Source organism: Bacillus rossius, chromosome 3 (assembly GCF_032445375.1).
Source record: "Bacillus rossius redtenbacheri isolate Brsri chromosome 3, Brsri_v3, whole genome shotgun sequence".
Taxonomy (NCBI): domain Eukaryota; kingdom Metazoa; phylum Arthropoda; class Insecta; order Phasmatodea; family Bacillidae; genus Bacillus; species Bacillus rossius.
Genome location: NC_086332.1, coordinates 46,085,968 through 46,110,368, shown reverse-complemented (window position 1 = coordinate 46,110,368; position 24,401 = coordinate 46,085,968). Strand labels below are relative to the sequence as shown.

General features: G+C 37.5%; 1 protein-coding gene across 2 annotated transcripts in view; it reads right to left on the bottom strand.

Moving 5' to 3' along the window:
* The window catches only part of LOC134530605 (cytotoxic granule associated RNA binding protein TIA1), a 717,211-nt gene that overhangs the window by 119,657 nt on the left and 573,153 nt on the right, over nt 1–24,401 (bottom strand). For both annotated transcript variants that reach the window (XM_063365590.1, XM_063365591.1), the window contains exon 4: nt 7,067–7,169. In XM_063365590.1, coding sequence (XP_063221660.1) covers nt 7,067–7,145 — 79 coding nt within the window. In that variant the 5' untranslated portion in view covers nt 7,146–7,169. The remainder of the gene's footprint in view (nt 1–7,066; nt 7,170–24,401) is intronic.

The window sequence follows — 24,401 nt, the reverse complement described above, 5'->3', positions numbered from 1 at the left end:
ATGATTCTAAACAGAAACATACTACTGGTCATTTAAAAGTAGAATTTAAAAATTATCGTTGAATATACTGCAAACTTAGTTGGTCAGGTAACAAAAAAAAAGGTAGGTTTATATTCTGGAGAAAAAATAACGTTCCTGGATATGTTTATTTTATAATATTAAAGTACTATTTATTGACTTAATAATCCACGTATCTATTTTATTCTCATTTATTCCTCGCCTTTCATATTAGCTAAAGTAAAAAGATGTATTTTTTTATCTAAACGTTTTTCCCTAGTTGCATGTGACATAATGTTTGCTGTTTTTCTGAAGTGTGGAAAAGTAATGATATGATTCCGGCAACTTCGAAAAACATTTTTATGCCATTTAATATTTTTTAAAAACATAATTTTAAAATATTGATCAGAAATTTCAATGCACCCAATATACAGTTGTAGAAACAAGGATAATAAACTTCCAGTAAGTTCCAGTTAGTAAAACAAATGTTTTGATTAGTAGTACTTTTCTGACGGTTCACAAACAATAAATCGCGTGAACCGTTAGTCTGGCGATAAACCACCACCATGACCAAATATATAATGTCTGAAAAGTAAAATATTTGTAGGAATTGCTAAATAACATAAAAATGACAGTTAATATACAGTAAACCAATATTACGAGTGTGAACAAGCCTTATTCAGTATTTACGTTCAGTTCTGTTAATAGAAGCTTTAATGGTTAGAGGGCCTCGAATACAAGTTGAAAAGTTTTATTCACTTCCAGAATGGATTTCACAATTCTCATGAACTCGGGTGAAATAAATCCACTCTTTGGCTACAAACTCGTTAGACCAGTTAAGTGGATTGCTTGTGATTGGATAACTCTTTTGTTGATGACAGTTCATTGGCTCAAAGTCATTCAAATAAACCGTGGTCTAGTCACAGAAGTAGAAAAAAAAAAGAATGTGTTTGGATCCTTACATTTCAACCAGTCATAATCAGAGTCTTTGTATTGACCTTCACAAACTTTGCAGACACTATCACTCACGATTTCTTTGCGCCGTTTCTTTGACTTAATCTGCAGCCCTGGTGTCGCCTTCCCACTTTTTAATACAGAAGACAAGTTTTTCTTAGCTGATGGTATCGATTTACCTTTGGCTAGTACATTTTTATAGGGTGATTCTGTGAGAATAGTTGCTGTCGTCACTCTCCTCCTGCGCTGCGTGTTAGGCCTGTTAGCAGTTGCGACTGGTATTGGGCTAACTTGTTGGACCGAAACCTCTTTAGAATTTGGCTTACTCTTGATGGCGGGGTGGATTTGGTCGATTGGATTGGCAGCTGTGCAACTGACTTGTTCTTCCTGTTCTAATGTTATAATACTTGAAGATGGCAGCTTATTAGTGACCTCGCTGTTAGGGTCGGGTAATGTAGCATTTTCCCGGAATGGCGTGACTGTGGTTAAGGAAGGTGCAAATTCATGTTCCAAAAATACATGCGAATTAAGTGGCCACAGTCCACATTTTTGAAAACCATTCGTTGCGTTACAGGCAACATCAGCTCGTCCAAATGCATATCCAACAGCTTTCGCTACGTGATACTCGTTGAATACTCTTCCTGGGTGCTCTCGCAGCCAAACTGTCACTGCTTGATTGTAAAATGTACTGAGGGGGCCGAAAAACGAAACATCTAATGGTTGTAACTTGTGTGTCGTGTGTGGTGGTAGACTGACTAAAATTATATGATTCTCTCTCGCGAATTCTATGACCTGTAGTGATTTTGTGTGGGAAGCATGTCCATCAAGTATTATCATGATAGGCTTTTCTGAAGATGGCTTGGCTTTATTATGGAAATATTTAAGATATTCCAAAAATATTTCCCCGTTTGACCATCCATTTTCTTGGAAAAATGCTACGGAGCCTGTTGGTGCCCCATTGCACATCTCTTCGTTCCTTCTTTTCCGCGGAAATATGAAGGCAGGTGGGATAAAATGACCTTCAGCACTCATCGCACAAATTATTGTTGTATTCCTCCCACGTTCCGCACTAGTCAATCCGCCAATTTGTTTTTTACCTTTAGTTCCTAGAACTTTTCCCAATCCCTGGACAGTTTTGATACTGCTTTCATCGACATTATATAATCTATCACCAGATATTTCGTATTTCGTGTAAGCATCTTCCAACATTTCGAAGAATTTATCCACGATGGGTTTGTTAAAGCTAGAAGCCCTGGCGAATGAAGTTGCTTCCGGAGTTCGTAGTGAAATGTTTTTGTGACGTGACAAAAAGTTGTACAGCCACTTTTTTGATGCCATTCCCTTTTCCTTGTTAAACTGGTGAGAGATATTTTTGGCTTCAGCGAAGTCGAATGCAAGCTTTCTAACATCTGTACAGGACAAACCAAAAAAGCGCGATTCCATTAGCAAAATATGGTCTGTTATTTCTTGCTCTTCTTGGTCGCTGAATGCGCTAGTAAACCGCCCAAGGTGTTTCTTCGTTTTTTAGCAATCTTATTGGAACTGATGACACGTCTTGCAAGAGTACGTTTAGATATATTGTAATTAAAAGCAGCCTGCCGTAACGTCATTTCTTTAAGTCTTACTTTTTCAATTGCTTGTGACATTGACATCTCATCCCAGGATCCGCGTGTCGTTTTTCTCTGGTAGGAATATTTTGAAAACGTTGGCGCCATTTTCCTTAAACACACCAGTAACAGTAGAGTTATTCCTGTATTTCTAGATTATGATACACGATAACAATGTAGCTACCTCCCAACTGTACAATTATTGTTATTTTAGCTATGCCACCTATTTTTAATAATATAGCATTTTAAATAATCCATTGTTTTTTAATAATAGCTGTAAAATAGTAATAATAATTTGTAATAATAGCTAATATTATGAGTATGCAAAACCCATTATGGCGTACACACTATAAATACATGCATTACAACATTACGCACATAAAAAAATAAATATAAAAGACTATCTATTACGAAAAGAGGAATGTATAAAATAAGTTACCCAAGATGGGATGCTGTACTCAAGATGGGACAATGTCCCATCTTGGGTTATTTAGCGATTCCCATCTTGGGTAACTCGGCCATTTTGACATATGCTGTGTCGTGCCAAGAAGGTTAAACAACAACTTACTTTGTTTATAATGCATTATGTGCATAAAATTATAAGGCACTATTGTAAAACAAAAACTTTTTTTTTTCGACGAAATATAAGGTGCGTATCGCAGTTTATATTTATTAAATACTTTATATTATCACACCGTAAAAATAAAACTTACCTCTACTTTGGTATCAACGGCAGCAACTCGACTAAAACTACGTATACACACTTCTGGGGGAAAGCCACGTTGTCTGGAATGTGTAGACAGTTGCTATCTAGCGGTGGCTTAGAGAACTACGTCAGTCCCATCTTAGGTGACCGGACCATCTTGGGTAACCTTCCCCTACCTATTTGTAATACGAATCCGCAAAATTTTCCGGTCTCTATTAATCGTAGGTTAGCTCGCAGTATTTTTTTTTTTTTCGGTGGTAATGGGACTCTGTTTCCGAGTTACACTTTTGCAACGTTTATTTCTCGAAACTTCTAGGAGTAGTCATTTTTTTCTACCCCCCTTGTCGCGGGGTAGCGGCTACGGGGAAACGAGGTCTTGGACGGGGGAGGGTAATTAATTCGTAATCAAAACTTTATCAAATTGTGCGCGGGGCGCTGGCGATAGAGCGGGCGAGGGGGGATAGGTTGACGGCGGGTCTGGAAAGTCGGAAGGGCCGGCTGGGGTTGGTGGAGGGGGGGGGATTAGTGTTGGGAAGGGAGGAGGGGAAAGAAGGGGCGGGAGGAAGGGAGGAAGAGGGGGGGGGGGGGTTGAGAAGTAATTCGAGAGTTCGGGAGGTGCGTGGTCGGTTCCGCGGGCGGGGTGCGAGGAATTGAATCTGTCGCGCCGGACGCCTCGGCGCTTGGAACAAGCGGTCCGGCGCGGCGTGTGTGGGACAGCTAGCTGCCCGCCAAACTACCCCCTCTTTCCTTCTCCGGGCACCGCCACAACCCTTCCCGCCACCCGGCGAACAAACTGTCCAAGCAGGGCCACCGATAAACAAAACAACCCTAGGCAAGTGATTTCAACATCGTCTGTTTACTCGGCGAAAAAACAAACAAAAAAAAACTCAAGACTTGTTAACGATCAAATTCCCAACAATGAACACAAATTATTTGTCCTTTTTCTAAAAATATGAATTTGGTTTTGGCTTGTTTACACAGGTTAATATTTTAAAGACAAGACTTTTAGTACCTTTTTATTATTATTAAATACATAAATAATAAATAAAATCCATCAAATATTTTTAAATGCCTACTAAGAGATAAGTGAATTACAAATTTGGGACTTTGAAGGTTAAAAGTAGATTTTTCTATTGGCTGACTCAAGGCATGATTAAAATTTATCGCTATTGTTGTATAGGTCTACTATTATTTTTTTTCAGGTGTCAACATTTATTAAATATTTGTGTTTGCGTGTGGTGTCGAGTGTGTCCTTAAAACGAATCCCACTTTGTTTTATACTCCACAGATTATCCTTAAAGAAAGAGTTTTAGAAATTAATTTTAATGGTGACCGGACGAAAGCACCAGGTATGGTGGTGAGTGAGGTCTCGTGTGCCTTTTGTTTGTTAAAAATACTTTAAGTAACATAAAAACTAATTATTATCTTTATTTAACATGTTTATTTAAATACATATATTGCTAACGTTCTTTTGCATTCGCCATGGTAAATAAAAAAAACTTTTTTATATTTGCAATCTCTCAAGGTAAGCTTTGCCGCTTTGTAATACAGAATTTGAATCCTTCGGACGACATGTAAAATGCACTGATCGTTGATGTAAGAAAAAGCACGTCATAACTATCCTCTGAACATTAAAAACATTTTATAGTCAGTTTTTTTAATTGAATAATAAGTATGTCACGTAACTGTACGTTGTTTATTTTTAAATGTCTACACACATTTCTTAAAACGATACATAAATACTGTTGCTACGGAATCAAGTCAAAAATTTGATTGTTGCCAAACAGTCGTGGCTAATTCTGAAGAAAATTATTGGACCGCTCATGAGTATCACTAAAACACAAATTAATTTTATTTTTTGGTAAAGTTGGCTATATGCAGTAGTAACTTTAGTGTTCCTAATATGGATTATTGGTTTGGAAAGTGGATGACAATGAAAGTGAGTTTTATGTGAATATTGACTATGAACCTTATAATTTACGTAATAATTATCATATCATACCTTATCATAACTTATAAAAAATATTTAAGAAACAAACAGTTTAACAAACCATTAAAATCTCTATAAAATAGAAAAATTATAAAATAATGTTGTTTAAAGTATTTTGACAGCAGTGTTTATCTTTTCAAGGGTTCGTGATATCCTATGTAATTTATAATGTAAATAAACATTAAATTTCATTAAAAAGTTCCACTGATGTAATGAATTACAAACTGCCGATCGTTCTCTCAATATTTAATTTTTTTATCTGTCAACTAGACGACTAACAGAAACTCACGCAAAATTTCAAAACACGGTAACCAAATAATGCGTCACTCAAATTGAAAACGATAAGTTAACTACGAAGGCAAATGGTAATCTTTGATCGAAACATGTAGGCTACAATTTACTAAAAAAATACTTGTAAATTTTTGGTAGTAATAGATATAAAAATATGTAAAAATTATTATAAAAAATTAAATTATTTAGATTATTTTAACATTCTATGTAATTTTATTGTAAATCATAATTTTTTTAAGTTCAAGATTTTAAGTATTATAGTTTTGGGCTACACAAAAAAATTTAAATTAACTTAATTAAATTAATTTCATTAACTGACTGAGTGAGCAAGAAATTGCTACTTCTTAACCAAACATTTAGTTGAATCACGTAGAGCATAAGAATTCATGCTAATGTAAAAAAAAAACACGTAAACGTGCATTCATGACATCCGTGTGAATTAAAGTATCAGTAAGTACATTACAGACCACCAGAGCCACTGGCTTGAGAGAACAGCTGAATAACAAGCGAAAAATTGTATTATTAAGTGTTTCTGTATCATTGAAATATTCTTTAGTATTTGACGATATTATATAACACAAATTCAAGGGTAAAACTTTTAATAAGTTTACAATGTAAACAAATTTTGCTGGGTTTGCACATTTTGTTGGTTTCCATAATATTTCTTTAAAAATTACAGTTCCTTACATTGAGAAACAAAAGAAAATAAATACTACATACAATACAATGTTGCGACTAATTTATGAATTATAATACACGACAAGTTAACTTATCGGGAAAACGCTATCTGCAGATCACCGAATACAATGCTATTATTGCACCTTGATTTTATGCATGGCAAAATATCACCTAACTTAACGTTTTTATTCTAGAAAATTAATACTGTTTTCACCTATACAAAAATGATTAATAATAAACATTTTATTGCGATAGGGTTTGGCTGATGATGTAAACAGATCGCCGTTCCCGAAACGTCACAACTGTTTCGTCGTTCGTAATTAACTTTATCGTCTTGTCTTAATTTTTCTTTACTCTCTTTGTTGTTTTGTCTACAGCTGCATGTTATTTGTCATTTTGACTTTGTTATTTTGTTATTTCGGATCGTTCTGTGTGTTATGAAACATATTTATATATTATACTTATCAGCATAGGTTTAAAACCAAGGAAAAATATTCCTGCAATGGCTTACGTAAATAATGTTTCACATAATGGTAATAATTAATGTTGCAAGTCTGAAAATGGTACTGGTATTAACATACATGTAAGTAATTTATCTTTATAAATGTTTAATCGATGTACGCAACGTTTTAAGCACTATTTATTGGTTGAAATTAAGTTTAGTGAAGATATCCGGATGGAATATATGTATTTTAACGACTCAAAATATTTTCAAATGGGAAGGAAAAAAATTTCCACTGAAAAATTCTACAAAATTCACAAAAACAATAATCGGTCCCTGTGGCTTTGGTGGTGCGTGGTAATAAAAAAAGAGAGAGAGAGAAAGTCGATCCTTTTATTTACCTTCGTTCTTGGGGGCGGGCGGTTTCCTTGTCGCCCAGTTGGTGCGGATACTCCTGCTGCCCAGCCACTGGCCGTTCATCGCGGTGATGGCGCTTTCCGCTTCCTGCAAAAACACGCAGGCCGCGTTCCGTTACTTTCGCGAAAGCACTTACTTAACCATCCGCGAAACAAAGAGAGTCATAGCACACACACCTAATTATATCGTTATTATATCGTCTTCTGGAGGCCGCCATCTTGGATTCTGACCTCACGCTATCCAAAATGGAGGCCGGTGACAAGGTTAAGGTCAATTTCATCCAAGATGGCCTCCGTGACGTCACAATCCAAGATGGCGGACCGTCTCCTCGCTCCTTGCACCGGCACCAGGCGCAGGAGGAACAAATATAGCGTATAATTACTCTGGAGTCTAACCTATGGCGCGGCTCAAAACTTATTTACATCACTTCTGTTCCCAGTGGCTTGAAGTGTGCGTTTTTCTAGTAGTAATGTTTAACCACGTGACGCTAAAATCAAACATTAACTTCCTCACCAAGCCAACCTCCGTATCAATATATATATATATATATATATATATATATATATATATATATATATATATATATATATATATAACCTTTTTACAAGGAAAATTCTTGGAGACTCAAGTTTCCAACGACATCACTTGTAAAAACTTAAAGGCAAAACTTTGTAAAATTGCAAATGGTACAAAGCTCTGCTTTGTAATTTTAGAATTGATTTTGTTGGAGAGTGAGTTTCCAAGAACTAGCCTTGTAAGAGTACAAAAAATTCTTTACAGTGTACCGCACTTGAATTTGCGCCGATTTTCGTTGTGAAGGTTTCTGGTTTATAAACTTTGGCAAAAAATGGGTGTGAAATTTACATCGTTTAATTTCATCAAAAGATTGGTCGAAATCAGTGAGATTTTCAAAATAAACTCTCATCGTATCAATAACATTTTATTGATAAAAATTTAGTTAAACATTTTGCAGTTGTTATACCTACATGGAACTGATAATTTTTTTTTTCCGTGGATTTTCAAGCAATAGTTGGAGTCATTCTTAAATGCAAACCATGGACTATTACTTCAACAATATCCGTAGTCTGGGTCGTTTTGTGGTGCTGTCTTTAATGACCCTGAAGTCGACGAGACCACAAGTAAAAAAAAAGTTACCTTTTCTCTCCGACTTGCCAGTGATGTTTGTTTAACTTCAGACCTCGGTAACAAGCAAATTCATGTGTTTTCATGTTCAAGATACACTTATAAAACAAAACTTGGACACGTAATTTAACGTACAATTATTTAAAATAATGACAAGCGTGATAAATATACGTAAATTGTGTTTACAACTACATTTATGGACGCAAAATAACACGTGGTTTCCTCACCCGCCGTTATAATTCGCTGCCGGAGCAGCTACGTCTACTATCGAATCCTTCAATTTGCAGACCGAAATAAAACGGCTTTGACAAAAGCAAAAAATAATTGTAAAAAAAATTATAAACCATGGCTTCGAACCTGATCGGAACAGAGAATTGTATTAAAATACTGCCCATCTTGTTAAATTTCACTAAACAGATATTTTCTGAAATATTTCCCTTTGTCTTTGTGAACTTTGGTTCGCGCAATCCACCACCACAGATGCTAGCAGCGCAAGTGTTACACATTTATGTTAGTTGATTTCGGTCGTATTTACGAAATAATTTTTTTTTTTTACCGAGAGCGAAGACGTTACACATCGAAAATTCTACTGAGAAAATTTTAATTAATTTTTTCTGTGACATCACTATTAAAAAAGGCGGGATAAAAATATGTAGCCTGAGTTTGACGGAGAAGACCAACGCTGGGCCCTCGCCCTAACAAACACTGCCACCGCCCCGGGGCGCACGAGACAGCGGGGCTTACAGCCCTTCTCGGTCCGCACGCAGCTTCTCGCCCTTGTGGCCGCACAAAAGGTCCCGCGCGCCGCCATCAAAGCCGCCGCCGCAACGCGCACGCCCCGTTATTAAAATCACATTCGCCGGAAGGAACGGATCGCGCACTGTGTAAATGACGCTCGGCCCCTGAGGGAGGGGAGGCGATGCTTTCACGGCGTGGTGGAGGGGGGGGGGGAGGAGGAGCTCCCTCGCTAATCCCGTCATTTGCAAAATGAACTGGTGGGGAGGATGCCCTTAAGGGAGGATACGTGTTCGGGAACTCTTCCACAGAAACGGCGGTACCCCCACCCCCTAGCTCGTGCGTCGCGGAACAACAACCACATGCACGCGTGTGTCCTGGGGTCGACCGGCCAGCATCTGTGTCTGATGATGTAGCTGCAGATGATGTGCGGTCCAAGTCCTCCACCGTCCCCCCACCCCCTTCCCCCCCTTCCCCCCCCCCCTTGCTCCTCCATACCCAGGACGGCACGGCGATCCCTTCCTCTTCGTCGTCGTCGGCCAACCCCTCTCGCCGACTGAGGCGCCTGTCGGATGTCAGGTCGGCGAGCCCCCTCCGGGGACAACGCGCGCGACTCTGTGACGAGCCCGACTCTATGGTAATTAGCGTTGGGGTCTGATGACGCAGCTGCTGCTCGGGCGAGGAAGGGGGGGAGGGGGCATAGGTCACGGTGAGGGAAGGAGCGTCGGATGTCTTGTGGACCCCCGAGGCTCACAAGCTTCAAGCGAATGTCTTTAGTCTCGGTCTCACACGCCATTTTAATTTTTTTTAATGTGACATTCTTGGTTTCGAAATACGGTATTCGGTGGGAGTAATTTTGTGAATGGAAAGGAAGACGCATGCATAGTAAATGTGAAACCATGGTGCTGCCATCTGTGGTGGATTGCGCGAACCAAAGTTCACAAAGCCGAAGGGAAACATTAGAGTATTAACTGTTTAGTGAAATTTAACAAGATAGGTAGTATTTTAATACAATTCTTTGTGAAGATCTGGTCCAAAACCAGGGTTTTGTTTTTCAGTTCCTTTTGGCTTTTGTCAAATTCTTTTAATTATATAGTTTAAAATTTCGGTCTGCAAATGGAAGGATTCGATAGTAGACGTAGCTGCTCCGGCAGCGAATTATAATGGTGGGTGCGGAAACTGCGTATCATTCGCGAAATGTAGTTGTAAACGCAATTTGCGTGTACATATTACACTTAATTTTAAATAATTCTACGTTAAATTTCGTGTTCGAGTTTGGTATTATAAGTGTTTTTGCAACTTAGGGAAATACGAATTTTCTCGTTACCGAGACTAGATTCTACACTTCTCTGGAGAGTACTGAAAGACTAACACTTTTTCAAAATATTTTGTCATTACTGTTATTTAAGTGCTTTTTCTAAAATTTCCACTTGTTATATCCCTTGTTTTTGTTACGTGTCATACATAACACACACCATACATAAAAGCATTTTTTTAAGCTATAGTTCATAGCATATTGTAACTACGATTTTAGTTCTTTGAGTACATCCCAGCTACCACTATAAAATTACGTATTTCAACCAATGCTGTGCTATTTACATGATGTTTTTTCTCACTCGTTTGATTTTCTTTTGCTATCAATTCACTACACAGGTAAAACCTAACAAATGGTGTTGTGCTGCAATTTTTTTTTTTACCACGCTTTTATCAGCTTGGCCTGTATGTATGAGTTTAAGTCCCAACATTAAAAAAAAAAATTAATCTTTGCTTTTTTTAATTTTTGATGTTTCCGATAAAAAAAGGCTGGGTTATGGTGCAAAATGTACCCGCGGGTGAAAAAGGGGGGGGGGGGATATGACCCCTAAATTTCGAAAATTTAAAAAAAGATATATTATTTTCGATTTAGTGTGTTTTTGAGGTCGGTTTATGGTGAAAAATGTGCGCAGGTTCAACTTTCTCCCCCTCGGAGGAGGTTAATGACCCTAAATTATAAATAAAAAATATGTACTTTTTTTTTGTTTGGAGTGTTCCCGATCCAATAGGTCGTGTTATGGTGTGTGGAAAAAGTGCCGGAGGAGGTGTTAAAGCCCTTAACTCTTTAACGCTCCCGTAACCCGCCTTGGAGGCTGATGTTAGGAAAACTCACGTGCTCAGTTAATGTGTAATATATAGAAAATCACTGACGAGTTTCAATCTTGTAGACATATACTTTAAAGACCGTCAAGAGCTTTGATTTTACCTAAAACTCAAAAATTTAGATCAATATTTCTTTAAATTAGTTTTTAAAACCATAAACGTTTGTTATTTCATTTCATAATAATTTTTATGGTGAAAAATGTGCACAGGCTTGCGCTTTATACCCTTTGGTTGGGGGGGGGGGGGTATAATGCCCCTAAATTTCGAATATTTCAAAAATATTTTGATTTAGAGTGTTTCCGAGGTCGAGTTATGGTGGAAAATGTGCCCGGAGTTCGATAATGGCAACATGGGTACTATATCTGAAATTATCTGGCCACTCTTTCGGCGTGATCAAGTGTATGATACGGACATAACATACATCAGTCCGTGTTGATTTCGGCACAGATGGTGTACATATATTTAAACCAATGGCCATTCAGTTTCAAGCGAAATACAACTATGGTACTGCTGAAAGACGAATATTGCCATTAATACTGAGTTGGACATCTACCGTGCATAAAATGCAAGGCTGCACTGTAGATTATGCAGTTGTTTATTTGGGATCGCGTCTATTTGCTGCCGGACAGGCTTATGTAGCTCTTAGTCGCATAAAGTCACAGGATGGTCTCCAATTAGAAAATCTTGATTGCTGTAAGATAACAAGAAAATTTCCGTGTAATGTTGACGCATTAGCAGAAATGACTAGATTACGTGAAAATTAATGACTAATTTTAAGTTCAGTGTAACAAATAAATACTTGAATCACACATATTTAGTATTTTTAATTTGTATCAATTACTCATATTAAAGGTTTTAATTTTAATTTTAATTTGAGACTTTAAATAATACAATAAACTTATAGTTAAAAAAGCCAAATAAACTAAAAATTACAAAGTAAAATTTAAATTTAAGTTTATTGTCAAACAGCCAAATTATGCACTACAACTCTGTATAACTAAAAGGGTGGGGTGCTCTCTTCTTTCATTTCCGTAATGACTATACACTAAAATTAATTATATAAAATTTAACATAAATTATATTTCAGCACCCGACTTGATGTAAGTTTTTGGACATACGCCATTGCTAAGAACTTTTTCTGTTGAAGAAAAACTAATAAATAAAATAAATAAATAAAAATAAAAATACTCAAAAAAAAAAAAAAAAACACAAAATTAAGCAAACAATTGCTGTTGTCAACAAGGATATGAACACCACAAAATATTCCGAAACAGGAATATAGTCAGCAAACAAAGAAAAAACAAAGAAAAATGTACTAAGAGAACGAAAAAATCCCCACAAATGATGACAACACAAAAATATTGAAACCCAAAATAATTCAGCACAACAGTTGAAGCGAGACAAAAAAAAAAACAAAACGAAAAAACAAACAAATACAATAGTTTTACCTAAACAGAAACAAGCGACGTTTCGGGAACTGCTATCTGCTCCCGTCCTCAGGCAGAGACGCACATGGTACGGAAACACAGGTGCGACTGAGAAGGGGCTGGAAAATGAGGGTATTTATCAGAGAAAGGGCTACATCTTGCTCAGCCAATGACAGACGAGCTGTCTCCCCATTGGCTGTGCACCATGTAGTTAAAGCGGATTGGTTATGGTGGGTTGAGTATTGGCTATTGTTTTGTGCTGCAGGGATGTTTCTCTCTTTATCAAAGGGATCCACATATTTTTTAATTCAATGCTCTGCTGGCTGAAAATATTTTTATTGCTAATAATGAAGGCTGATTCTTTGATTTTCCTTTTTATTTTATCGGATTCCTGTATGAGTGGTGTGGAGTCTTCCCAGAGAATTTTGTGGCTATTTTCCCATGTATGTTCAGCAAGTCTGGATTTTAGGGTTTCACCCTTCTTGCAGTTGTTTTTGTGTTCTTTGATTCGGGTGGATAGAGCTCTGCCAGTTTCACCTATGTACATGTGGCCACATTCACAGGGGATTTGATACACACAGTTGTGAGTTTGTAATTTTTTTGTGGCTGGTTTCACCTTGGTAACAATACTTTTAATAGTAGATTTAGAACGGAATGCTGTTTGAAGTCCATATTTATTTCCTAGGCGTCTTATTTTTTCTGAAAGCCCTTGAACATATGGAATAACTAGGGTTCCTGCAGGTTTCTCAGTTTCTGTGGATTTGAGTGTTTTGTTGGATTTCAAATGCTGTTTGATGGTGTTGACAGGGTAACCATTGGCTATGAGTTCTTTTTTTATATGATTGTGTTCAACCGCAATAGATTTCTCATCAGAACAAATAATCTCAGCTCGGTTGGTTAGTGTGTGAATTATGCCAGTTTTTGTTGTTTTGGGATGGTTGGATGCAAAATTAAGGTATTGGCCTGTGTGCGTAGGTTTCCTGTATACTTTGTTTTCCAGGCTGTTGTTTTTTCTGCTGACTAGTACATCCAGGAAAGGAATGCTACCTTTGGTTTCTTTTTCATATGTGAATTTTATTGATGGCCTCAGAGAGTTGAGGTGGTTCACAAATTCCTCCAAAGTTCCAGGTCCATGTTGCCAGACAGTGAAGGTATCATCCACATAACGGAGCCAGATTTTTGGAGGGCTATTACTTTTGCTAAGTGCTTCTTGCTCAAAGTTTTCCATAAATATATTGGCCATAAATGGTGAAAGAGAAGAGCCCATTGCCATGCCATCGGTCTGTTTGTAGAAAATATCCTTGAACTGGAAATATGTTGTGGTGACACAGAGGGTAATCATTTCCATGATGGATGGGATTGGTATTATAGTTCTGTCCTTTAGGGTTGGATCAGCTTCCAATTTCGCCTTGACAATGCTGAGTGTTTCGGCTACTGGCACATTAGTGAAGAGGCTTTGGACATCAAAACTCACCAGGGTATCATTGTTTTCTATTTTCAGTGTTTTGACTATAGAAATAAAATGATTAGAATCTTTGACAAATGTATCTGTCTGTCCTGCTAGTGGCTCAACAATTTTCAGGAGATATTTTGATAGTTTCTGGCATGGGGAATTACAACAACTGATGATCGGGCGCAGAGGCATGTCGGGTTTATGAATCTTTGGAAGACCGTAAATGTGGGGTGCTTTACTGCTGTGTGTTGTCAGTTCTGATCTAGTTTTTTCTGGGATGTGATTCTGATGTTTTTTTAGAGTTTGGTACACTTTTCTTTCAATGCTGGCTGTGGGGTCTTTTACCAGTTTTGTATATTGATCTGTGGTGATCAAATCAGTAATTTTTTGCTCATAGTCTGGTTTGTCAAGTATGACTGTAGCACGACCCTTATCGGCTGGGAGGATTACAATGGTATGGTCGGATTTCAGAGTTTTGATGGCCTTTAGTTCATCAGGCGGCAGATTCGGTTTAGGTGGACCAGCTGAAGTGATTGATGTACGCACATTCCAACGAAATTCATCTTGTTTGGCGGCAGGAAGTTTGTATATTGCACTCTCAACAGATAAAACTATGTCAAGTGCAGGAATGTGTCGTGGAGCAATGCTGAAATTGAGGCCTTTTTGTAAAACATTTTCCTCGCTATTGGACAACTTTCTTGAAGATGAATTAACGACAGTGTTGATGCTCTGTGTTGTGGGATGTGTTTTTGTATTTATCTTACTCGTCAGTTTGGCTAATTTATCTTTTTGCTTCTCTTTGCACTGTAGAGACCTCTTTTGGACCAGATTCGTGATGGACTGATAGATGCGATTGAAATCTTTAGTATTGAGGGTAGACTGAATTTCAAGCTGTAGTGCCGAAATTTCATTGTTCAAATGTGATTTTTGGCAGTGATATGCAGCAATTCTTTCACTCAGAAGCTTTTGGCTGGCTTTCCGGGTTATTTGTTGAGCCTGTTTGCTGTTGACCGGGGATTTGATTGTGAGTCCTCTAGGAATGACTCCCTTACTGCGACATTTACAGAGAAAAGTCAAGTTATACGAACATTGTGATAAATCAATTAATTTCTTTTCCAACTTCCTCAGAGAAATATGCATACCGGGTCCATACCGGGCATTGATGTTATCTTTAAAAGATTTGTGCAATGGGAGTGCATGACTTGATGTAAGTTTTTGGACATACGCCATTGCTAAGAACTTTTTCTGTTGAAGAAAACCTAATAAATAAAATAAATAAATAAAAATAAAAATACTCAAAAAAAAAAAAAAAACACAAAATTAAGCAAACAATTGCTGTTGTCAACAAGGATATGAACACCACAAAATATTCCGAAACAGGAATATGGTCAGCAAACAAAGAAAAAACAAAGAAAAATGTACTAAGAGAACGAAAAAATCCCCACAAATGATGACAACACAAAAATATTGAAACCCAAAATAATTCAGCACAACAGTTGAAGCGAGACAAAAAAAAAACAAAACGAAAAAACAAACAAATACAATAGTTTTACCTAAACAGAAACAAGCGACGTTTCGGGAACTGCTATCTGCTCCCGTCCTCAGGCAGAGACGCACATGGTACGGAAACACAGGTGCGACTGAGAAGGGGCTGGAAAATGAGGGTATTTATCAGAGAAAGGGCTACATCTTGCTCAGCCAATGACAGACGAGCTGTCTCCCCATTGGCTGTGCACCATGTAGTTAAAGCGGATTGGTTATGGTGGGTTGAGTATTGGCTATTGTTTTGTGCTGCAGGGATGTTTCTCTCTTTATCAAAGGGATCCACATATTTTTTAATTCAATGCTCTGCTGGCTGAAAATATTTTTATTGCTAATAATGAAGGCTGATTCTTTGATTTTCCTTTTTATTTTATCGGATTCCTGTATGAGTGGTGTGGAGTCTTCCCAGAGAATTTTGTGGCTATTTTCCCATGTATGTTCAGCAAGTCTGGATTTTAGGGTTTCACCCTTCTTGCAGTTGTTTTTGTGTTCTTTGATTCGGGTGGATAGAGCTCTGCCAGTTTCACCTATGTACATGTGGCCACATTCACAGGGGATTTTATACACATAGTTGTGAGTTTGTAATTTTTCTGTGGCTGGTTTCACCTTGGTAACAATACTTTTAATAGTAGATTTAGAACGGAATGCTGTTTGAAGTCCATATTTATTTCCTAGGCGTCTTATTTTTTCTGAAAGCCCTTGAACATATGGAATAACTAGGGTTCCTGCAGGTTTCTCAGTTTCTGTGGATTTGAGTGTTTTGTTGGATTTCAAATGCTGTTTGATGGTGTTGACAGGGTAACCATTGGCTATGAGTTCTTTTTTTATATGATTGTGTTCAACCGCAATAGATTTCTCATCAGAACAAATAATCTCAGCTCGGTTGGTTAGTGTGTGAATTATGCCAGTTTTTGTTGTTTTGGGATGGTTGGATGCAAAATTAAGGTATTGGCCTGTGTGCGTAGGTTTCCTGTATACTTTTGTTTCCACCATAACCAATCCGCTTTAACTACATGGTGCACAGCCAATGGGGAGACAGCTCGTCTGTCATTGGCTGAGCAAGATGTAGCCCTTTCTCTGATAAATACCCTCATTTTCCAGCCCCTTCTCAGTCGCACCTGTGTTTCCGTACCATGTGCGTCTCTGCCTGAGGACGGGAGCAGATAGCAGTTCCCGAAACGTCGCTTGTTTCTGTTTAGGTAAAACTATTGTATTTGTTTGTTTTTTCGTTTTGTTTTTTTTTTGTCTCGCTTCAACTGTTGTGCTGAATTATTTTGGGTTTCAATATTTTTGTGTTGTCATCATTTGTGGGGATTTTTTCGTTCTCTTAGTACATTTTTCTTTGTTTTTTCTTTGTTTGCTGACCATATTCCTGTTTCGGAATATTTTGTGGTGTTCATATCCTTGTTGACAACAGCAATTGTTTGCTTAATTTTGTGTTTTTTTTTTTTTTTTTTTTTTTTTGAGTATTTTTATTTGTATTTATTTATTTTATTTATTAGTTTTTCTTCAACAGAAAAAGTTCTTAGCAATGGCGTATGTCCAAAAACTTACATCAAGTCATGCACTCCCATTGCACAAATCTTTTAAAGATAACATTTCAGCACCCACTGGGCGTAGATCCCTGGTAAGGGGGGACAGGTGTGATCGGACCCCCTGGAATTAAGAAGCGCCTCGCTAAGAGGGCCTGTCTGTACTTGCAAAAGCGTGACTGTGAAACGTGTTTGATGTCAAAACTTTGTCTTATGGAAAACTTTCTGTATATTTTAAAGTTTTCATCTTATTAAATTTTTACTGACTGTATCCTTAATTTAGTGACAGAAAATCTATTACAGATTATATTGTTATTACTCATAGAAAATTTCAGGCAAATTATATCAATTAACTCACGTTTTTAGTTATACAGAGTTGTGGTGCATTATTTGGCTGTTGGACCAAAAACACAATTAACATTTTATGTTTTAATTTTTAGTTCATTCAACGATAAAAGCTGGGTCTATTACGTTTTTAATTATAAGTTTATTAAATTCGGTTTTATGACAGTATTACTCACATTAGAAAATAAATTTAATATTATCGTTGATATTTTCTGAACCTCTATAGTGCAAAATTCAGAATAAGTATTTAAAACTGTAAACGTAATCTTTAAAAAAATTCTATAATGAGATATAACGAAAAAAACATTAATATGCCTAAAAATCCACTACTTTTACACAAAAAAAAGTATGCTTAACATCCCTTTCTCCTTATCAAAAGAAGTGCTTTAAGTGACCGGTTTGGGTGTCTTTACGTGAGTTTCGAGTTAAAACACGATCAGGCGAACGTTTTTGGAAATCCCAAGTTCATATAGAGAATCACGCTGGTCACTTTGATGCAACACCAACCATTCAGGAACACATTCTTGCAGAGGTAGATGTCGTGAGGCCTTTGGCCACTTTCTGTGTTAGTGTCCAAACTTAAGATTATTACTTGGGTTCCTTGCACATAGTGTGCCTAATGGTGTTGCGTTTATGTACATATTTTATCTCGTGGGAAATGCAGATTAATAATCATTAATAAAAGTTTCAGGATTACGCTCATTTTTCAGGGCAACAGTATTGCTGCTGTACGAAGACGGTGACAAACCATACTTTTTTGTTTTTAAAGGTTTGGGCTTGTTGGCATGACAACTTGATCATCATGCATGTTTTTGCTTGCTAGTGAACGGGATATAGACCAACAATGTTCTTCTATATGCATGATATACATTGATTCATCATGGATTAACTAATTAGCTGAGGATAGCATGTGACTTCTGTTAAAATTAAAGTGCTGCTTACCATTTTTTCTTACTTTGTTTTTCGTGAATTGACATTTGGCATCCGAGATCCGATTCTAAATCTCCATTTCACTTTGAAATTACACTGTTTGTATATAATAAGTATTTAGTGTATAAAATTAACTGTTACATTAAAAACTTGTACCGTATGAATCCGTTACGATTAAAAAAAACCTTTGCGTACGGCGAAACATGTATCGCATCAATTCATCTTTGTAGTTTCGCCCCAGTTATGGACATCCGTCGTAAAAAAATTCCGCTGCGACGGGCAAAACTTTCCCATTTCCAACAACTACCGCGTGGAAATGCAACAGCTTCTACATACAGCCAATTACCGGGTGAAAGCAACCCAGAAAATGAAAGTTTCCTTTTTTTTTTTGTCTTTTTATGGCCGTTCGCGAATGTATCAATTACGCGCCAAAACTTTTCTCTCGCCGTGCACAATAGTCAATTTTACGTCTCAACACATCTGCCAACCTACCCGAGGTCCGTTTGGTAATTTCGCGAGGATATTGTCAGCCCTTGCTTCCCCCCCCCCCCATCGAGGAAAACGCGCCACGCTCCTCAGTTTGCCAGCATGAGGAGGGCGGGGGGGGGGGGGGGAAGAGTAGCCTCGTGCGGTCATCTCCCGAGCCACCGGCGAGCCCCACCCCTCCTCCAAGACCCCGCATCCGACTTCATTTTCTGTTATATTTGGAGCGGAACGAGCGAACCGGGCTGTTTACAGAGACATTAAGCCCTCCTTCTCGTCCTTTGCCGACCCCTTTTCAACCCTTCCCAGGGGAGGGGGGGGGGCACGCTTCCTGGCACGACACGGTGCTACCCCCCCGCCGCCCGCCGGACGGACTTAAATAGTCCGCCTTTATAGAAATTGGGAGGCAGCGTAAATTGCATTAAACTTCGCAATAACACTAGCGCAGACGAGGAGGGAAAGGGTGTTGGAGAATGACGGCGGAGAGAGGGAGGGGTGATGATCATATAAGCTCCCTCCCAGGCGGATGCCGGCCCCGCCGTCAGAAGTCAAGAACCGTGAAAACTGCTGATGCGGGCGAGGTTAAGGGGGAGAAGCGAGGAAGTTTGTGTGCGGCGAGAGATGGTTAGGGGGGAGGGGGGGAAAGGCTGCAAGTCGAGGGATGCGGCTAAGGAAAAGGTATGTGTGCGCGCTTTCCCTCTATCACCTCCCTCCCTTGCCATAACAGTGAAAGGAAATGAGCAGGTTCAGTTTAATTTGGCCCTTCGCACGGGGAGGCAAAATAAATAAATAAAGGCAACACGCGGTCTCCCGGAGACCCTTCTTCAGGACGACCAGTTGCCGCCCGACGCGACGCTGCAACCGCGCGGTTCCGGTGGCTCATCAGGAAATAAAACAATTTAGGGGTCGGCGATAACGCGTCCCTTCGTTGTTGGAAACACCCCTCACCACCCTTCCCAAAACACGCGCTTTTTGTGAGATGCTGCTATGCGCGCCAGCACCCAGGAGCTCTTGAAAATGTTATCAACAGACGCGAGGTCGCCACAGCCATCGACTGTACAACTAAAATACGCTTAAGAGTAACGAACATTCTAGAAGGTAAAGTTATTTCAGGGTCTCATGTCTCACCCTACTGTCGGCTGGTGAAAAAAAAAAAAACTAACTCACTCAATTCAAATGTCTGTAATTTAAGGAGTTTGAACCATGTCATGTTATGGGAGCCTAAGTGAATTTTCCGATGAGTAAATTATGAACTAGAACTGTTTGATATTTAGAATGGTGCATGGTGCCCTATTCATAAACCATTTTTGTAGAAAAACAGTATTTGATTATGGTTTTGTGTATTCTTCAAAAACACATTCCAACTAATAATTTTGCTCTATAAAAATTAAGTTCAATTCAGAACGAATTATTTTAAAAACAAATTACCACTTGCCTTTAAGAAGAGAGTGTGTTAACAATTTTGTCATTTTGTTTTCTCAGCGTTTGAAATAGATAATCAAAACTTATTTGTTTATTTATAAACTAATATATGGATTAATAAGTTGCACAATCAAATATTTATTTTGTAAAGTAATTTTCGATTTAATATTTTCTTAAAATTTTATGCTTCCAATAAATTTATTAGGTCAGTAAATATCCTTTTGTGAAAATCAAAATTTATTTTATCCATATGTCTGATAATAATAATAATAATACATCGCATATTTAAGTACCTCTCGCATTTAAATATTGCACTGGTGTGATTTATATGGCCATGGGTAATAATTCGCGTCCAAACTATATTAATTTTTATAACTTCTGAACAGTGACCCAATTCTAATTACTTTTTTACCTTGGAGGTCCTGCCGTTTCAGTGCACAGCTGTCGAAATAAACCTTTAAACATTTACTTTAAAAACATATAGCTGAGACGCCATACGATTAACGTTAGTATTTTTAATTCCCCTTGTTATTAGAGTGTGATGATTAGATTTTTCACTATCACATAAAAGGTTGGAATTTTAACTGAACCGAACATTTCTTTTTGCGTTTATTCTGTGACTAGCGACTTTCCGATAGCAATACGGTGTTTACTGTTAAAAATGTAGTGTAAAGTTAAAAACAAACTATGGCTTCAGAAACCAAACATTTACACACAAAACTCTTCCAGCCTGTTATTACAGGAACAACATTAAACTGGATTGGTGACAACATGAATATTCTGAGTACAGATGTTTCGGCTGCAGGTTCTGACGTGTGGTTATTACTTTCTTAAACACCTATTAAAAACTATTATGCAGTCATTTCTCAATGATTTTTGCGTGCAACTACACAGGAAAAAAATATATTCGTACTTTTACAAAATATACCATTTTAAAAAAGTTGCCAAGAAATTGTTTGTAATACTACAAGAAAGTTATTGTAACTATATACATATATGAAACACGTTTTTTCAATATAATTTTGAGTATTTATTACTTTCATTGGCGCAAAATGTTTTATTTAATTTAATGTTTCATTCAACTACAATTTTTTTTTCATACCATGGAAATCATAATCAAAAACTCAACAATTAAACTATATTTTTGTTTCATTATGCTTATTAATATGCGCAGTTAATACTGGGAAGGTGTTCAAGGAATTTTTACAAATAATTTTAACTGTTTGAGGTACTGGGACAACACAATGCTGGGCAAGACTGCGGACACTATGTAACGACTTTTGGCACTTCCCGCGTCAGGCGCCGGGCGGCTCTGTACGCGGTGCAGTCGTCCTGCTCCTGTGCAGGAAGTAGGTACTTCTCGCCCGCTGTTCCCACCGCCCTCTGAAAGCGCTGCAGCGCTCTCTTAAACGGTGGTCGTCCGCCACAGACATTAGCGGGCTGTTGTGGCTTCCGTCGCGCGCGCGGGGAACGGTCAGACGGCGAGAAACATTTCCCGTTCGCAGCAGTTCCGGGTGTTAAACCCCCCCCCCCCTCCCTTCTTCACCCCCTTGCGCACGCTCACGAGGTTTGTTTGAAGACACGGCGGTGGAAGGGGGGGGTGAGGAAGGGTGCGTGGGACGGGAGGTTTATGGTCGCGCCGCGGCTTTGGAACGACCCCCAGGCGCGCTGCGAAAAGGGGGTCGGAAAGCGATTTCCGAAGGGATTACCGTCCGCCGGGCGCAATAACAGGTTGATAAAGCGGCGAGCCGAAATTCCGGTGGCGACGGCGGGATGATTATTCCACCCCCTTCCCCCTTCCTCTACAAACCCCCACGCGCAAAGCGGCTCCCGCGACGCTAGCCCAGCTTTAATTGGGCCGCGCTTGGGTTCAGGAGGAGCGCGTGGCTGTGACGAGGTCGAACGTGTCTTTCGATATTCGTTTCGAAGTAGAGGACTAATTTCTTTTGTCGCACATCTGTAAGATACACTACTTATTTTTTTTTTTATCTCAAAGGTAACTTTATGAAATTTCTAGTTTGATGGCCAAAAATACTTGCATCTTTTCTGAATGAACAACAATTTCTGGTAACTTAGTTCTTATAGATAATAATTTTTAAATTATACTTCTTCAGGCGCGTTATGAACGAAATTCTAACACGATGAAAAAAAAAGTTACATACAAATAACAAATTACGTAAGTGCTTTTGAATGTTATACTTTAGTGAATTATATTGAATACTGGTCCATATAATCAAAAGCATTTTATTATTGTGAATATTAGTGATGAAAAAAAAATATAAAATCTTTCAAGGAGGCTACTTATATTTATATAAACGAGGTTATTTTCCCGTTTGTATAATTTATTTGCATTATAAATTATTGTATTTTTATTTAATAAATTATTTAATGTAATAAAATACTATAAATATTTTGATTTTCATTATTAATTAAAATTTAACTTGATTATTTTTCAAATAATAAATAATAATTTTTATACACCTGTTTATATTACCTTATATTGAATACAAAATATTTATTAATTTTTTTTTTAAATTTGATTGAATTTATACTTAGACATCTGTATTTATAATATAACTGTAAGCCTTCTAATATTTTATTTCTATTAATTATTTGCATGCAAAATTAAATTTTTTTATTATGCCAAGTAAGGAATATTTTTAACGCGCGTACATAAGTACATGCATCCATTTTTTAAATTTAATTTTTAAAGTAATACTTAAGGTATAATATCAACTTTCTTCGGCAGCACGAACATTATATTGTGTAACTCCCGGCAAAGATATGCAGATCGGTGTTGCTGAGGTCCAAGACTAAAATCATTACTTGACTATCGTGAATGTGGCCCAATTATTCCCCAATATTATTGAGTGGTACTGAACCTGAGAGCCCTAGCAGGATCACTTGGTAACTTCAGACGCAGTAAGCTGGGGATCGTGAACATTAAAAATTTTCCACACATTGCTGTTTTTCGTGAACACTGTTTGTTTTGGCAAGTACTCTGCGAGCATTTTCACTGAGCAGATGTCCGACCTTTGTTCAGTGGTGCATCGTGGTACATTGTAGTTGTGAGGAAATAGGTAGAATGGCTAGTGGGAGTTTTAGAAACAAAAATTAATTGAAATGAATATATTCTAAAGAGTACGATTATGTATCACGGAAGGCACTTAAAAACTGTTGACAAAGGTTAGATTGTTTTTTATGATTTATTAATAGCGTAGGTAACTCAAATCTCTATTACCAAAATTGTAGTTTGATTTCAAAAGATATATATATATATAAATATATATACACACTAGATAATGCCCGGCATGCGTTGCAATGCCTCAATCAATTTTTTTTTGTAATTTTTTAAACGTATACTAAGCATCTCTCTTTATCTCTCTAAATCTCTATCTCTCTATGTATATCTATATAACTCTCTCTATCTTTCTATTTATATCTCTATCTCTATATATATTTTTACATATATCTTTATATATATATTTCTTGTGTGCATGTGTATGTCACTGAACTCCTCCTAGACGGCTGGACCGATTTTGATGAAATTTTGTGTATGAGTTCACGGGGATTCGAGGATGGTTTAGATTCACAATTTGATATTTTATCTCAATTCTGAGTTCAGAAAAACTAAAAAAAACACGCTTTAAAAGCAAAAATTGCAACGCATTATTAGAAGCCATTAAGTTTTGCTATTGTAAGGAACTAAGTAGAGAGTAAGAAAAAAATAAAGATTCTGACAGTTTATAGCGTCGCCATATTTGTTTCAATTTTCAATACCCTTTTTGTATATTACAATTTAAATTGCAGAAAAAAATAATGTTTCATAGCCACACAAATAGTGAGGATGGTTTAGATTCAAAATTGGATATTTTATCTCGATTCTGAGTTAATAAAAACTAAAAAAAACACGCTTTAAAAGCAAAAATTGCAACGCATTATTAGAAGCCATTAAGTTTTGCTATTGTAAGGAACTAAGTAGAGAGTAAGAAAAAAATAAAGATCCTGACAGTTTATAGTGTCGCCATATTTGTTTAAATTTTCAATACCGTTTTTGTATATTACAATTTAAATTGCAGAAAAAAATCATGTTTCATAGCCACACAAATAGTGAGTGTGTGTCATTTCTCTATGTCCACGAGGTCTCGCCGCGTCAATTTTCTCCTTGGAG